General features: G+C 42.6%; 1 protein-coding gene across 3 annotated transcripts in view; it reads left to right on the forward strand.

Annotated features, from left to right (window-relative positions):
• Positions 1–18538, forward strand: part of LOC117356327 (ATP-dependent 6-phosphofructokinase, muscle type-like) — a 240359-nt gene that overhangs the window by 100838 nt on the left and 120983 nt on the right. For all 3 annotated transcript variants that reach the window (XM_033935393.1, XM_033935395.1, XM_033935394.1), the window contains 3 exons: positions 687–731; positions 3693–3801; positions 17212–17307. In XM_033935393.1, the coding sequence (XP_033791284.1) occupies positions 687–731; positions 3693–3801; positions 17212–17307 (250 nt within the window). The remainder of the gene's footprint in view (positions 1–686; positions 732–3692; positions 3802–17211; positions 17308–18538) is intronic.

Below are 18538 nucleotides of genomic sequence, written 5' to 3' on the forward strand. Positions count from 1 at the left end.
AAATACAGAAAGCGGCTAAGGAGAGAGAAAGAGAGAAAAAGAAATAAAGACAGACATAAACATATATATTCTAGCACCCGTTAATGTAACGGGCTATAAGACTAGTTTAAAATAAACCCTGGAAATTATTGGATGCCAATGAAGTTTTTGCATAAGCAGAGAGACGTGATCAAATTTACTTTTTGCAAAGATCAGCCTAGCCACAGTGTTCTGGACCAGTTGAAGTCTTTGAGAGCTTTTTTTGGTCAAGCTTAAATATTCCGAATTACAATAATCCAGCCTCAAAAGAATGATTGATTGAACAAGGATAGCAAAGGATCCAAATTTAGGGCACACAAATCTGGAATAGATTACCAGTTGAATTAAGTAGGATGTCATCAATACTCCAATTTAGGAAATATTTAACAGCATTCTTTTTTTCTCAGGCTTTCTCAGAGTAATGGTATTTGGCTGCTCACTACATGATGATTGTACTTGTTTTATTATGTGTATTGCTCTGTTCACATAAGATTATTTACTTTCAGTGTGTGTGCTGCCTAGTAACAATCGGATGGAGTGGTTTGAAAATATTTTAAATAAATAAAAGTGACTGACGTTAACTGCTGGAATAGTCTTTGCCACTGCCAGCAACATATTGTGTGTGTTAATTCTTTATCTTAACTGATACGTTGTCCTGATCATTACAGCCACCAGAGGACCTTTGTTCTAGAAGTGATGGGTCGGCATTGCGGGTAGGTAATATTTTTGTTGTTAGACTGCACAATGGTTATGTCAGTGATGAGTATAACACACTCTATTTCCTAGATACAATTTTACTCTTTGGCCTCAAAGAGGTCATTGAAGTTCATTCTTGGATCAACCTAAGCATGACAAATCTGTCCAATGGTTAAGTGTCTTAGCAGTTGTATAGTAAAGGAGGTGGGTTAGAGGGAGAGCACCCCAGGCATTGTCCTGGCAGGGGCGCCAGTGCTAGCATCTCTCTTCTTTCCCCACCCCACTTTGCAACAATGATAGGGGTCTCTTAAATGCCCTCCCCACCATATGCCTCTTCAAATTTTTGCCAGCAATAAGCAGGATTTCCTACTCACTGCTCGTACAGGCCTCGTCCTTCCCTATAACATCACTTCCTGTTTGTGGGACCAGGAAGTGATATCAGGGAAGTCTCAGCTGGTGTGAGCAGCAGCTTGGAGATTCTATTCGCTGCCAGCAATGAGTTGAAGAGGTACAGAGGGGCGCATGATAAAGCAATGTTGGGGGCAAGAAAGAGTACATTGGAGGGGTGCAAACTTACCTCACTACAGCACTGTGTCTTAGTGAAAATCTTGGATTTAATTCCCAATATGCACTCTTGAATGAGCTGGGGGTATGGTGGGAGCAGCATTCACACCCTATTATCAGGGAGGAGTCCATTATCTCACAGTGGTGACATCAAGGGCTAGATTCGCCAAGGGCACGGATCCGAACTGATCCGTGAGCGATCCGATCTGTGTTCGGGGGGCTGATTCACGAATCGCTATCATGCAAATGAGGGCAATCGGAATAACGCCCCCAACCGACTGCCAGGATCGCTCTCTAACAATCCCAATGCATGTGCAGACCATCTGTAGATGGTTTGCACATGCATTGGCCCTCCGTGCCCGGCAGAGCAGTACAAAATCTTTCCTTTTTTTTTTCCTAACAGCAGTGACAGGGAAAGTAGCCTCCTGTCATTGCTGTTAGGGCTTTTGGGGTGTTTTTTTTTAAGGCGTGTGTGCGTGTTAAACACCCATGACCTGTCCCATTATAAAGAAAAAAGCGCCCTATGCCATGTTCCCACCCCGTGCCGGCACCTGCAAGCCACCGCCACCCCAACCCAAAAAAATATGGCAGGAGGGATGCCCACTCCCTCTGCTACAAGACGCCCCTCCCCGGCTGAACTGAAATATGGCACGAGGCATGCCACTGGAGGTCCCCCTCCATCTTCTCCCCTCCTCCTTTAAGTCGGAAGCAGGAGGGGGGTACTCAGTCAGTCCCTCCCGCTCCTTTGCCCTCTGCAATGCAGGCCTTAGGCCCCTCCCGAGTGCATGATTTGATTGGCTCAGATGCCTCAGGCCCCTCCCTTTGGGAGATATCTTAGATGTCTGAGTCAATCAGGGACTCCCTTAGGCTCTCTCTGTATCCCTAAGGCTCCTCCTCCTTATATCCAGGATACAGAGGGAGCCTAAGCAAGTCCCTGATTGGCTCAGATGCCTAAGATCCCTCTCAGCCATCCCCTCATTCCCTCACCGGCCAGGCATTGCAACAAGCACCCTCCCTCTATGCTAGGCTCTCCACTCTATTCCCCCCCACTCCCTTCCAAGCTCTGCATCCAACCCCCTCCTTTTTGCCCTACCAGGCTCTCCACATTGATCCCCTCCCTCCCTGCCAGGCTCTTCACCCTGTCCCAAATCCCTGCCATGTACCCTCTCACTCCTCTCTCTCGATATCTTGCAGGCCTCCACCAAGCTTGCCTTATGACCTGGTGGTCCAGTGGTAGACCGGGACAGGAGGGATCCCTCCCATGTCCTGGCTGACTCTAACAATTTTTTTACATTCCTCTCACCTCCCTCCCCCCGGTGTACCTTTTCTTGGCTTTTTAAATCCATGGTGATCCAGCGGTGTATCAGGCAGGAGCAAGCTCCTGCCGTGTGCTGAGCCTCTCCCTCCCTGAATGGCTTCCTGAGTTCTTAGCGGCCCTGTGGTGTACCAGGCAGGAGCAAACTTCCTGAATGGCTGCCGCCAGTTCTTGAGGGTGGGTGATGACCTAATTATAAGATGAGACCCCCATTTTTAGCATGGCAGCTTCTCAGGGGCAGTAAAGACCAGCTGAAGTGAAAGCAAAGCAATAAGTGTTGATGTCTGCCCAAACTCAAAGAAACTTGAACGTTTACTTAAATATGCATTTTTTTTAATAGGAGTTTTGCGTGATGGCCATGATTGTTGAGTTTAATTATCATAATCTTGGGGTGCTACAGAGTAGAGGCCTAAAGTTAAGTGGGTGGATGTAGTGGTAAAGGTTTGCCTAGGGTGCCTACTATCCTTTCACCAGCTCTGATCATATCATTTGTATAAAGTGATTGTGATTGCAGAAGGGTGTTTGATGCCTGGAATGCCATCTTGAGGGAGGTGGTGGAGGAAAATGGTGACTGAATTCAAAAAGCATGGAATGAACGCAATGAATCCCTAATTAGAAAATGCATGGTATAAATTTAAGAATTAAGGCAGGTACTAGGCAGACTTACACGGTCTATACCCTGTATATGGTTTAGAATGGGCTGGGAAGAGCTTCAACTGGAACTCCAGTAATTTGGAATATAAGGACAGTGGAGGGAAAACTTTTACGGTTTGTATCCCACAAATGAGGAGAGAGTTTGGATAGGCTGGAGTGAGCTTCGACGACAGTATCAGGCAGACTTCTATGGTCTATAACCCAGTAATATCAAAGAAAGAGTAACTGTTGGGCAGACTAGAGGGACCATTTAGGTCTAAGTTACTATGTTATTCATTGAACAGTACTTATTTCCATTAGTCCATCTAAAATGAAAGAAATCAGTTTGTACTTATGATGCTGAGTTGTTCTTGTTGCTGGAATGGGGATATGATTAGTGTTGTCTTAAAGATTCTCATCTGGAGGAGCTCATTATACACCGAATGACTCTTCCCTCCCTCATTAGATACCTGGCTCTGGTGACAGCTCTTGCCTGCGGAGCAGACTGGGTCTTCATTCCAGAATCCCCTCCAGAGGAGGAATGGCAAGAGCACTTATGCAGAAGGTTGCGTGAGGTACTGCAGCTGCAGAAGTTTCATAAATCTCACGGGCATGTTTGATTTCTACCAATCTAAAAATAGAAATTACTGTAAATTATATAAAAAAATGTGTTTTCAAAGACATTTTTACTTGGGTAAAATAGCTTGACTGAAAATTGCTGAAAAGGGGCTTGTATATTTAGAACATGCTTGTCCAGGTTCAGCCCACAAGGGCTGCAAAGGAGCCATTTCTTCAAGATATTTGTAATTACATATGAGAGAGATTTGCATGCCCACTATCTATGCTATATGCAAGTCTCTATCATGCATATTTATTAAGGATATCCTGACAACATGTTCAGCTTGCAACTCTAGAGGACTGAACTTTGACAAGCCTGTACTATGAAGTAGCGACTAAGTGCTATATTGTGTTAACAGCAAGGTGAGGGGATACATGGGAGGGGCATAGGCATGGCACCAAGTAATTTGATGAGTACAATTTGGTGAATTACTCAATTTTAATTTTTTTGTACTATTTAAGATTTTATTCTGAACTAGTGTTAAAGCCCATTAACAGGTGCTAGAAAGCAGCCCCCTTTCCCTCTCCCCCTCCAGTTCCTCCCTGACTGTCTCTCTGTGGCCCCCTTCAGTCTCCCCTCCCCCAAACAAAACTGTCTGCCTCCCAACACACCCCTCCCCCAAAAGCAGCCTCCTTTCCCTCTCGGCCTCCAGTTCCTCCCTGACTGTCTCTCCGTGGCCCCCCTTTTGTCTTACCCCCCCAAGCAAAGCGGTCTGCCTCCCAGCACACCCCTCCCCCAAAGCAACCCCCTTTCCCTCTCCCCCTCCAGTTCCTCCCTGACTGTCTCTCCGTGTCCCCCTTCTGTCTTCCCCCACCAAGCAAAGCTATCTGCCTCCCAGTACACCCCTCCCCCAAAGCAGCCCCCTTTCCCTCTCCCCCTCCAGTTCCTCCCTGACTGTCTCTCCGTGGCTCCCCTTCTGTCTCCCCCCAAGCAAAGCTGTCTGCCTCCCTGCACACCCCTCCCCCAAAGCAGCCCCCTTTCCCTCTCCCCCTCCAGTTCCTCCCTGACTGTCTCTCCGTGGCCCCCCTTCTGTTCCCCCCCAAGCAAAGCTGTCTGTCTCCCAGCACACCCCTCCCCCAAAGCAGCCCCCTTTCCCTCTCCCCCACCAGTTCCTCCCTGACTGTCTCTCCGTGGCCCCCCTTCTGTCTTCCCGTCCCCCCAAGCAAAGCTGTCTGCCTCCTAGCACACCCCTCCCCCAAAGCAACCCTCTTCCCCTCTAACCCTCCAGTTCCTCCCTGACTGTCTCTCCATGGCCCCCCTTCTGTTCCCCCCCAAGCAAAGCTGTCTGCCTTGCAGCACAACCCTCCTCCAAAGCAGCCCCCTTTCCCTCTCATCCCGCGGTGTGGTCGGCTCCCTTAGTCCCTTGCTGCCCCCTTCCCGCGGCCCCGACAAACATCCTTACTCCAGCAGGTGCTGCAGCACTCTAAACACGCTGCTTCGCGGCCTTCTACTGGCCTGATTTGCTCTGCCGTGTCGGGCAAAGCAAATCAGGGCAGTAGCAGGCCGCGAAGCATCATGTTTAGAGTGCTGCGACCCCTGCTGGAGTAAGGACGTTTGTCGGGACCGCGGGGCGAGAAGAGAAGAGGAGCGGCGGCAAGGGACTAAGGGAACCAAGATAGGGTCAGATGGGAGGCTGAACGGGGGTTCGGATGTGCCGGGGAGTGGAGCGAAGACGCCGCCGATGACCTTTAGTTCTGACCGAAGTTAGTTTTTAAGTTGTAAGTCGCGGCAGTGGCTTCTCTCACGATCCCTGCCTTCGTCGGAAGCCTTCTCCAACGGAGCCGCGGCGGCGGCATAGAACTTAAAACTAACTTCGGTCAGAACATTACCTTGGGTTCCGCGATCGGGTCCTGTTTGGTCTGCCACTGCCTGGAAGAGCTGAAGAGCAGGGAGTCCCGTGTACAGATTCTCTGCCGGCCAGAGAGAGAGATTCGTGCGCATGCGCACTCCTACCTGCTCAATGAGGTGCCCTATATCTCACGGAAAATGGACGCACGCAGGTGAGAGTGCGCATGCGCGGCTTAAGGTTTTATTATATTAGTTGTTATTGCATGGAAGCTGCCTGGAACAGTTGGATTGTGTGGGTTTACAAGTATTTTAAATAAATAAACCTGTGTAAGTTATAAAATACTGCCATTTACATGTCAGTTGGTGCCCTTAGACTCAACCATTTACACCAGCCATTGGCATGGCATGTATGTGCCTAAGACACAGGTGTCAAACTCAAGGCCTGCGGGCTGAATCCAGCCCGTGGTGCATTGCGGCATTTTCATTGCCGACACTGGTGTTATCTTTTGGCCAGCTCCCTCCTCCTCCTCACTGCCACAGTGTGCACAAAGCCAAGGGCAGCGGCTGCAGCTCTTAAGCAAGTTCTGCACCTGAACTGGAAGCCTTCTCTCTGATGTTGCAATGTCAGAAGGAATGTTTTTAGATCAGGTGCGGGATGCACAAGGAGCCGCCAACTGCGGCTTTGTTCTCACTGCGGCATTGAGGAGGAGGGAGCCGGCTAGAAGATAACACCGTGGGCCGCATAAAACGGCCAGGTGGGAACTGGCCAGAAGGTAAGACACCCGCCGGAGGGAGGCACCTAGTTGAGGCACAGCATGGAGGGAGTGAGACAACAAAGGTAGTGAGAATGATTTTATTTTCAGTTTAGTGATTGAATTGTGTCAATTTTGAGAATTTTCATCTGCTGTCTATATTTTGCACTGTTCAGGAAGAAATGCATTTGTTTCTTTTTCTCTGGGGATGTACTGCTCGTAGAGTCTTGAATCTTAGGGTTTTCTGTGTATATATTAGTACTTTTAGTTTTTGGTCCCATATTTGCATAGGGGTTATCTGTGTTCTGGTAAGAATGAATGTTGAGAAGAATACAGTGTGCTTTGTGTAGTTTAATTTTGTGGTTAACCATTATGTGTTGTTAATAAGATTATATTGTGTGTGTTTACATGAAAAATGAATGGAAAAAATGGTGCTACAATTAGTACTATTATGGGGGCGGGGTCTGGGGTGGAGATTGGGTGGGGTCTGGCCCACGACATAGCCTGTGTTTTGGATTTTAGCCTCTTAATGAGTTTGACACCCCTGGCCTAAGATAAGGTGCACCAATGCCATCTTGTGCTAATATTCTGTAATGGCTTCGGCATATCTGTATGCTGTTGTAGAATTATGACTTGGGGCACCTAAAATGAAACACCAGATTAAAGGATCACCTCTAAAACATGGTTTCACGCATGCAGAAAAATAATAAAAATTTACCTTTTTAGTGGCTTCTGCTACATGTATGAGTTTTCCATAATAGTACCAAAGGCACTCAAAATTGAAGAGTTCTTTAAATAAGTATAAGATATTAGAAATCTATATAACTTGCTTATGTAAACAAATAAAAAATATTAGTGTTATTTTTGTAGGACATCAGAAGTAACACTTGTTGGACCAGAATAGCTGTATGCTATACCACAGTGTCTTAACCAGTAGTCCCGTTTTTTTTGAATTTTTTGAATTTCTATTAGAAAATAGTGAAAGTGCATAAACCGTGCTTAAAACTGCTTCATATCTTCAATAAATGCCCTTAAATGTTTTTGTCTTCAAAGTAATTATTATTTTCGTAATCAGCAAACTTAGCTTTGTGGTCATGTTGGGAAGGGAATAGACAAGCCAATACGATCATGTTTCACCACCAGGGCTGTTTCAAGGCTCTCTCCCCCCCTTTCTCCTTTCTAATGCTTGTTAAGGTTCAGTGCTTTGTTTGAGCCTTAACAAGTAAGTATTAGAAAGGAAAAAGGGGGGAGAGCTTTGAAACAACCCTGGTGGTGAAACATGATTGTGTTGGCTTGTCTATTCCCTCCCCAACGCGATCACAAAGCTAAGTTTGCTGATTACGAAAATAATAATTACTCTAAAGACAAAAACATTTAAGGACATTTATTGAAGATATGATGCAGTAAAAGCCAGATGTATGCTTTCTGTACTGCTACCTATCCATGTAGAGGCACTAAGGGCTCCTTTTACTAAGGTGCACTAGGGTTTTAACGCACGAAATGGCGTGCTACACCGCACGCTATGTTTCTAGAACTAATGCTGGCATTAAGGTCTAGCGCGTGTGATAATGTAGCGCACGCTATTCCGCGCATTAAAGTCCTAGCGCACCTTAGTGAAAGGAGCCCTAAGTATTCATATATTTTTAATGCAGTGACTGTTTTAAAATACTGCAGTTACCACTGCTATTGAATATTGACCAGACAACCTGTAGATTTTGTTAGAATATATCTCTTGTGGGTTTTCGGAAGGTTATGTCTGTGTCCAGCATGCTTTAATAATAAAGAAACATTTGAACTATAAAGATTTAAAACCAAACTATGTTCTACAAGTGAAAAATCACTCGATCTTTGAAACTATAATTCTGCCCTGAATTTCCTTACAGTAAGAGAGAGAACATCCAGTACAACCAAAAGAGAGAACCCTCTTACCACAGTTCTCATAATTCATACTGGTATATTATTTTTTGGACCATCAGAACTTGAGTTTCATTCAAAAGGCTTTTATATTAGCACTAGGACTTCATACCCATTTTATATTTTTACTATAAAATTTATCTTAACAAAGTACACTTTTTCAAAAACTGCTTATCTCATTTTCTTATATTCGAACTTATCTTAATTCTTTTGCATTACTCAAGTTTCACCGGGTATATGATTCCACCTGTTCCAGTCGTAAACATAGCACCCGACATAGTACCATATTTCACAAACACACTGCGTCAGGAGTTCATCTTCTGCAAATCAAAAGATACCATCAGTGCATCATTCTTTTTCTATTCCCTGCACAAAAATAATTTGAAAATCAATGAAACCACTATCCATGGCTTCTAGAGCTCATCATCCATGTCTTGTTGGCTATTCAAAATGGCTGCGACTTTGGAAAAAGGTTGAAGTCTGGTGGACTCATGAATGGACTGTAGGGAGTATGAGGTAACACCTCCCAGCCATATTCACAAAGTTTTTCAATGACAACATTCCCTAGGTGTGGGCAAGCGTTATCGTGAAGAATGATTGGCCCAGCCAAGAGCAACTGAAGTCAGGCTTTGTGCATTTTTCTGCTCATTTTTTGAAAAAAAAAATCACGATAAGACACTGCTGTGACACTTCTTCCACATGGAACTTTGTGATGATAATGCCTTCATGATCATAAGCAAAAATCATCATTTGTTTGTCTTTTGATTGAACTCATCAAAATTTTTTTGGTCATGGGAAAGATGGAGCTCTCCACTCATCATTGAAAAACTACGCAAATACGGCTGGGAGGTATTACCTCGTGCTCCCTACAGTCCAGACATTAGCCCACCAGACTTCGACCTTTTTCCAAAGTTGAAACAACTTATATGTGGACATCGTTTTGCATCTCTGGAAGAGCTTTCTTCCGCCGGTACCCGAGCCATTCAGCAACTGAACAAAAACAGTGTCTTGGATGGAATAATGAAGCTTCCCGGACGTTGGGACTCAGTCATTGCAAAGCAGGGAGACTATATTGAAGGATTATAAAGAAATACTTGGAAAAAAAATTAACATGTAAATAAAAATATAGTGTGCATTATTTATGAAATGACCCTCATATATCACATGACCAGTTTTCAGCCAATAAGCTCACACTAGTGTAGCTCTTCATTAATCCCATTGGGGGACACTGTATGTAATTCAAAAATCCATTTTTGCTCTTTGTAATTTAAAATTCAAAGTTTCCTCCCACCCACAGCCCACCTTATCAATAATTATCCCAGGACAAGTAGATAGCATATTCTTTCATGCAGGTGACATCATCCACAGAGCCCAGAACAGACAGTGTAAAGTGTACTATCACCATAAAAGACTGAAAAAGTCTTGAGACTGCCAGTTCTGTACATGCACCAGTATCTTCCCGCCTGACATAAGCTTGCAAAACCATCAGTTTTCAGCGGAGCTGAGAAGCTGTTTTTTTGGAGTCTATCCAAGCGTGTAAAACTTCTATATTTTTCTGTGTCTTCACGTTTGGTTTTTTTTCACTTGTTCTCTTCATATTTTTTTCATATTTGTTGGACTCTGTTTGTTATGCTACCTGTCAAGTTAAATAAACAGTTTAAAAACAAAAGAAAATAGCCTTGATTTTAATAAGGGTTAAGCCCATCCTGGGGTTGCTCAAAGCCACTGATTACACAAAGCTCCATTTTTCTTAAAATTTGCTATTATTTTTGCTTAATGGAGCAAATGTCTTGGTATTATAACTATAACTTTTATGTTTTCCCACTCATCAATGATACATTGATAAAAAAACATTTTATGCAAAAAAATCTAGCAGTATTTTATTAAATGAACCTTCAGTATCTGCACTTTATTGAGGAAAATAACAGAAATTTAACATTGCTAATAGCTAAGATGATATAGTCATCTACCAATGGCATTCCAAACACTCAAGCTTTCAATGTCTTCTTGAGAGAGCATAAAGCCTGTGATGCTGTTCAGCTCCTTGCAACAAGGCTTCACGCTGCACCGGGTCTGTGGTGATGCCAGTGACAAAGTCAGTTATTAGTTTTACACCTCTCTTGGCTGTGTTGTTAACCACTTTCACTATGCTGACAAACTGTTCAGCAGTATTGAAGTTTGGATCGTCAGACCACCTGTTTACCGGCTTTGCCAAGAGCATGAAACAGGAAATGTGGTTCAGATCCAACCAAGTCTCCCAGCAACAGTTTACCTGCTTGAAATTCGGCTTGCCCTAATGAAACTGTAAGTGCACTGGTGTGTTCAACCACTTTGAAGCAATGTCCTGTTTAACACTGTCAGTGATTAAAGCGTGTTTGCTGAAAAGTGCAAACGGTATAACTTCTTCTGACAGATACAATCGGTGGTTATATAACTTCAACACGATGTCGGCAACTTCACGATCAACTGATTTGTAGCCATGCAAGTCAAAGAAAAATTGCAGAACAAGAATGGGTGCGTCTTGTGCTCTGCATGCTCTCATCCACAATGGCACATAAAAGGGCTCCAGAAAACAGTTGAATCGCTCCAGTTTCACAATCATCTCTTTGTACGGCAGTTGGCTAGAAAACATGAACATATTTGTTCTGTATATGTTGCAGGCCATCCAGCGTGCTTGATGTATTGCTCACAGCTTCATGAAATGTACACTACAAGAAGGTGCTACTCCAATAATCCATAAGTGTGTTTTTGATGCATTCACAATAATCGTCACATGCTAGAAGTGTTGAGTCACTGCTTCTTAGGACTGCAGGCAGTTGCTCGACAAGCTTGTTTCTAGTGTCCCCTAACCAAGGTTCATTAATTTTCAGTGTCAGAAGTTTCACATCCTGCTTGTTTAGTTTGTCCCACAGTTTCTTAAGATTTGAAAGCAGTTAATTTTACTACTACAGTATTAATTATTTCTGTAGCGCTACCAGACGTATGCAGCGCTGCACAGAGTCACAAAGAAGAAGAAAACAGTCACTGCTCAAAAGAGCTTACAATCTAAACAGCAAAGACAAACAAACAGGATGTCATGGATACAGTTAAGTGAAATGGTTAATCAACGGGCTGGGTTGGAGGGCAGAGGAATAGAGTTAAGGATTGAAAGCTATATCAAAAAGGTGGGTTTTCAGTCTGCTTTTAAACAAGGGAAGGGAAAGGGCTTGATGGACAACTCGACCCAGTAGCTTTACCAAACTACTTTAAATATATTATGCCTACAGGCCAAATAGAAGAGTTTATCAATTCTGTCTTCCAGTAGTTTTCAGCACCTGTCTTGAAGCCACTGTTGCTAGCAGTAGTATCGAAGACCAATGTCACTATATTGTCAACCAGCTGCCATAGTTAAAGTAACTCTGCATGTGATATGCCTGTAGCATCGGATAGGTATGGCACACCCAGGAGTTCTGGAGTACCAGATATAAGCACAGCAAGTCATTCGTGAGACTCTCCAAGGTGATCTTTAATCGCTTTACCATCCCAGTGAAGAGCGATGTAACGTGGAGGATTCTCTCATACAGTGCAATAACACTTTCAGTAGTGTTGCTTTTTTGTCTATTATCCATTCTGCTGCGGCACATAGAGGTCACCATTGCCAGACTTAATGATTGATGAGACAATGAGAGTGGTCTGACTGTCTGATAATTTCAGTCTGTTAGCTGCAGCAGTTATTTCATCACACTGCATTATTTTCTGTGGAAGTTGAATTGTTATGAAGTCGACTGCCTTGGGGGTCCTTTTATCAAGCTGCAGTAGGGGTTTAACGCGCGTAATAACTAAATTTTTCTTTTTATTTTAACGTTTATTAGAGCAATAGTCTCTTTGTTCAAAGCATAGTCTTTACACTTAACACCTAGCTGTTTTTACATAAACAACTTGGATTATTCTGACACCTAGGAGTCCTTTTATCAAGCCGCGCTAGCGGGGTTAGCACTTCGGACATTTCATCACGCGCTAGCCCCCGCGGCTGGCTAAAAAACTAACACCTGTTCAGTGCAGGTATTAGCGGCTAGCGCGGCAGGCGGTTTAACGTGTAGTATTATGCGTGTTAAACCCCTACCGCAGCTTGATAAAATGACCCCCTAGTCCCTCCAATTGGGGATTTCAAGCACCAAGTTAAGTATAGGTGCTTCCAAAGCCAAACATATGTAAAAATGTTAAGTGTAAGACTATGCTTTGAACACAGAGACTATTACTCTAATAAATGTGAAAATAAAAAGAAAAATTTAATTAGAGTATTGTCAGTGTAGGGGGACAAAAGAACCAATGATAGCTCACAATAGGCAGTTCTGACAAAGACTAGTTCTTAAAATCGGACATGCTGTGAGCACTTGAGTTTTTGTATCTCCAATTCATGATCTATAAATGTTTTCCTGCTTTAGATATAACATCCCCAAAACTAATCTTCCTCTTATTCCAATGTGCTGCAAATTGTAGATTAATACGAATTGTAGATTAGTATTCTTATGACACTCCATTGTCTTGTCAGATTGTGAGCCCACTGGGACAGATAGGGAGAAATACTTGAATATCTGAATGTACACTGCTTAGGCTATAAGCACTCTATAAATACTAAAAAATAAATATATCTAGTTGGTTGAGCCCATGCAAAAAAGCACACGATGTTTCCTCTGTATCATTCCATATAAAGAACACATCCAAAAACATTTCCATACAACTTTTTCAAAACAAATAATTTCAAACCAAAAATAACTTTTAGTCAAGAACTATCTGTGCTATATCTAATAAAAATTGTGTAGGTACCTGTTGATGATCAGTACAATTTGTAGAGCTAACTTGATTGCTTCCATCACACCCTAACGAGGATTTTTTTGCCATAATCTTTTTATTGAAATTTTTCAGAATACAATTCAAACAAAAGCAGCATCACTTTCCCAACAACCTAACCAGTTCCTCCCTCACCCCCACCCTCTTATACAAAACATACAGAAAGACTGAAAAGCAAAACCTTGAGCAGTTAACATTTTTTTAGATATACTGTATTAGTGATAGGTAGAAGTGCAAAAGTGGCATTGTGAGACTCAAAGGTGAAGGGGAGGAATACACTTCTCCCTCCATATCCGCGGTTTCCGTATCTGCAGATTCGCTTAGTTGTGATTTTTTGGCCGCTGACTCTGCCCCCCAAAATTACATCATCATTAAAGTACTTTTTCCTTTTACTGTACCATACTGAACCAATAAAAAAGTTTATTGCTTACCATTAACTCTGAAAATTGCTGCTTATAAATTTTCTCCCACAAATTCGCTGCTTCCATGCTACCCAGTGTACACTGAGAAAAACACTGGGAATCGTGGTGAGCAGGAACCTCCAGAGGCTTATCGCCTTCCTGCCGCTCCTCCTGCTCCTACTGGGGCAGAGCCGAGCTCAGAAAGGTGTGTCCCTCTCCACCTCTTCCACCACGGTGCAGTTACTGGCATCATTTGCATGTCGGAGCGTTAGAGTTTCCCAGGGAATCGCTTGTTGTGCGTCTTTCTCAAGCTACTGTGCAATCGGGAAATCTGAAACGGGAGTGCCCGCTTCGGATACCAGCAGAAGCTTTGCTTCTGTCCCGGGTTGAAGAGGTTCCTGCTAGAAGGAGCTTTTCCTTGCTCGGGTTCTCTTCTTGCTTGTTGCTTTCTTGGTCGGGGTCAAGGACTGACTGGTGATCGGAGCTCAGTTTGAGAAAAACTGTAGCAGTAATAGTGGCTTCTTTCAAAAAACTGTGAATAACATTAGAAAAGTTATTCACGGTTTCAGTTCAAAAAATGAGAGCTTTTTCTAAAAACTGCGAATAACATTAAAAAAGTTATTCACGGTTTTCCCATATTCGCGCCTATGTTGTGCCCGCATCCCCCTGCGAATATGGAGGGTGAAGTATATGTAGAAGCTTAGATATTTGATTAAGTGGTCTAAAAAATCTTTTAATAAACTTGAAACTTAATAATAAAGAAAAGGCCGAATTGCTTAACAGATATTTTTGTTCTGTGTTCACAGCTGAAGCACCGGGAGCGGGACTGCAGAAGACAAACGTGAATAGGGATGGAGGAGTAATAGACCTTGATCAATTTTCAGAGGGTTGTGTTTGTGAGGAGCTAGCTAAAATAAAAGTAGACAAAGCAATGGGGCTGGATGGTGTACATCCTAGGGTGCTGAAGGAACTTAGGAAAGTTCTGGTAGCTCCGCTGACTGATCTTTTCAACGAGTTTCTAGAGTGGTACCGGATGACTGGCAAAGGGCAGATGTGGTCCCTCTCCACAAAAGTGGAAGTAAGGAAGAAGTAGGAAATTACAGGCTGGTAAGTCTGACTTCTGTGGTAAGCAAATTAATGGAAACACTTTTAAAACAGAGAATGGTCAAGTTTCTGGAATCCTGTGGATTATAGGACCGGAGGCAACATGGATTCACTAGAGGTAGGTCTTGTGAGACAAATCTAATCAATTTATTTGACTGGGTGACCAGAGAATTAGATAGAGGATGTGCGCTAGATGTGGTATACTTAGATTTTAGCAAAGCCTTTGACAGTGTTCCACACAGACTTATAATAAATAAACTGAGTGCCCTCAGGATGGATCCCAAAGTGATACGCTGGATCAAGAACTGGTTGAGTGGAAGGCAACAGAGGGTAGTGATCAATGGAGATCACTCTGAGGAAAGGGATGTTACCAGTGGTGTGCCTCAAGGTTCTGTTCTTGGGCCTGTTTTTTTAACATTTTTATAAATGATATTGCTGAAGGGTTGTCGGATAAGATTTGCCTCTGCAGATGATACCAAAATCTGCAATAGAGTAGACACGCCGGATGGTATGAATAACATGAAGAAAGACCTGGTGAAGCTTGAAGAATGGTCTGAAATTTGGCAGCTAAAATGTAATGCTAAGAAATGCAAGGTCATGCATTTGGGCTGCAAAAACCCAAGGGAACAGTACGGATTAGGGAGTGAAGAGCTTATGTGCACGACAGAAGAGCGGGACTTGGGTGTGATTGTAAGCGATGATCTTAAGGGGGCCAAACAGGTTGAAAAGTTGATGGTGAAAGCTAGAAGGATGTTAGGTTGCATAGGAAGCGGTATGGCTAGTAGGAAAAAGGAGATATTAATGCCCCTGCATAAGACTTTGGTGAGACCTCATTTAGAATATTGTGTACAATTCTGGAGGCCGCACCTTCAAAAAGATATAAAAAGGATGGAGTCGGTCCAGAGGAAGGTTACTAAAATGGTATGTGGTCTTTCATCATAAGGCATATGGGGACAGACTTAAAGATCTCAATCTGTATACTTTGGGAGAGGGGAGATATGATAGAGACGTTTAAATGCATACATAATGTAAATGTGCATGAGTCGAGTCTCTTTAATTTGAAAGGAAACTTTGCAATGAGCAGGTATAGGATGAAGTTAAGAGGTGATAGGCTCCGGAGTAATCTAAGGAAATACTTTTTTACATAAAGGGTGGTAGATAGATGGAACAGTCTCCCAGAAGAGGTGGTGGAGACAGAGACTGTGTGAATTTAAAAGGGCCTGGGCAAAATATGGTACTATGCCAGATGCTATATTTAAGATTGGAACAGATGGAATTATAGACTTGATGAAATTTGAATAATGCAAAAGAATTAAGATAAATTCAAATATAAGAAAATGAAATAAGCAATTTTTGAAAAGGTGTGCTTTGTGAAGATAAATGTAATGTAATTTATTTCTTATATACCGCTAAACTCCATTAGGATTCTAAGCGGTTTACAGAAAAAATATCTTACAGTGAAAGTATAAAATGGACTATGAGGTACGGTTTCAGACAATTCAGGGAAGGTGGAGGGGTTGGGGAGATTGGGAGGAGAGGGGGAGGGATGGTGGAGTAGTGAAGGTGGGATAGGTATTCATTGGTTTGGGTGGGGTAGGGTGGGTGGACTATTGGTTGGTGGGTAGGGTTTCAGGTCTTGCTGGCTTAACAGTTTGTACGGGGGTGGTTGGGTGTGGATGTTGCTAGTCTTAGTCTGTGAGGCCTATCACACTGCTTTTTGTTGTATCTCCTTTGTATGTATTACTGTTGGGCGACTTAGTATTGTATGATTTTGAGAGCCATTTGTTCTTTTTTTTGGTTGCTGGGTGGGAGGAGGAATGGGATTTAGTAGTGTTGTTACCATGCGAATGTATTCCTGTTGCTTTGTTGTATGGCATTTATTTGAATAATAAAAATGATTTCAACCTTGAAAAATGGACTATGAGGAGCGGACTGAGTACCTGATGAATGATATTCACGTTGTAATGGTCCACAAAAATAATATATGAATTATGGTTAGTGTGGTAAGAGGGATCTCTCTTTTGGATCTACAAGGGAAAAGAACATACCAATGGAAATCTCCAGGGTGACTTTTTGCCACATAATTCAATGGTCTGAAAATTGCCAACCAACTCTAAATGCAGATGAAAGTGTATGCATAGTGCAAGAACACTTTCTTTTACCCACACTGGGGGGAGGGTGTTCTGGGCACGACTGGAAGAGCACCTGAATTCATGCACATAATTTTTATATTTGTTTGTTTTAGTCCATATAAATACTTTATTCTTAGATACACCTACTTTGCAGCTAGGTAAGCAGTAGGAAATTACACCCAAGAAGTAAATATATTCTTTTGTGTACACTGTACAGTATTTGGATGTGTGCAAACATGGTCCCAGCTTTCCAAGAATTTGCAGATGAGTAAAATCTCCTGTAAAATTAAATCAAAATACATAACTGAAAACTAATCTTTCCATATGCCCATAATGATCAGCATTAAACGCGTCAGTTCCTGTTTTTACATAATTTCAACTGAAATTTATTTTCCTGTTCTTGTTTTTGGTTTGATTTGTTGGTGATGGTGGTTACATTTTTCAGACCAGAGACAGAGGATCCAGACTGAATATTATCATTGTTGCAGAAGGAGCCATTGACCTGCACGGTAATCCCATCTCTTCTGAGGATGTAAAGAATGTAAGTTCTGGTGTAAATGTAAAAATAATCTAATCCGCATGTTCTCAAGGGAACTGACAGTTTATGGTATTACTAGTGAATCTGTTATTTATTTATTTATATGAGATTTATTAACCGCCTTTATGAAGAGATTCCCAAGGTGGTATACAGCAGGTATAATTCAACATAAAATTTACAATTTTGGTAACAGATTAACAGTAATAAAAAGACCAAATATAAACATAAATACAATGAATATGAGGTAGAATTAAAATCAGTAAATTGAAACTTAATAAAAAGACTACCATGAAACAGTTTCAAAAATATACTTAACAACACTGAAATACTTAACATAAGAATAGTCTTACTGGGTCAGACGACCAATGGTTCATCTAGCCCAGTATCTCATCTTCACGGTGGCCAATACAAGTCGCAAGTACCTAGCAAAAACCCAGATAGTTGCAGCATTCCATGCCTCCGATCTTGGGCAAGCAATGGCTTCCCCCATTTCTGTTTCAATAGCAGACTGTAGACTTTTCCTCCAGGAACGTGTCAAACCTTTTTTAAACCCAGCTATATTAACCGCTCTAGCAACACATTTCATAAGAACATAAGAATTGCCACTGCTGAGTCAGACCAGTGGTCCATCATGCCCAGCAGTCCGCTCACTCGGAGGCTCTCTGGTCTAAGACCAGCACGCTAACTGAGACTAGCCCTACCAGTGCACATTCTTGTTCAACATAAACTTGTCTAACTTTGTCTTGACTCCTTGGAGGGTGTTTTCCCCTATAACAGCCTCTGGAAGGGCGTTCCAGCTTTCTACCACTCTCTGGGTGAAGAAGAACTTCCTTACGTTTGTACGGAATCTATCCCCTTTCAATTTTAGAGAGTGCCCTCTTGTTCTCCCGACCTTGGAGAGGGTGAACAACCTGTCCTTATCTACTAAGTCTATCCCCTTCAGTACCTTACCTTGATTGTTTCGATCGTGTCTCCTCTCAATCTCCTCTGTTCAAGAGAATTCTAGGGAAACAAAACCTTCCCCTGTCTCAGGACTTCAGGAATACTCAATCTACCTCCCAATCATGAATCTCCTACTAATCCTACTGATCTACCTAATAAGCGGTAACATCAAAGACGTTCACTCTCTCTACCCTCAATTACAATCCATCCACCACCCTGTTCTATCCTTCTCCTACATCACCAATCTGCAAGAAGACACTACAAATCATATTAATGTAATCTCATATAAAAA

This window comes from Geotrypetes seraphini, chromosome 3 (assembly GCF_902459505.1).
Source record: "Geotrypetes seraphini chromosome 3, aGeoSer1.1, whole genome shotgun sequence".
Lineage (NCBI taxonomy): Eukaryota > Metazoa > Chordata > Amphibia > Gymnophiona > Dermophiidae > Geotrypetes > Geotrypetes seraphini.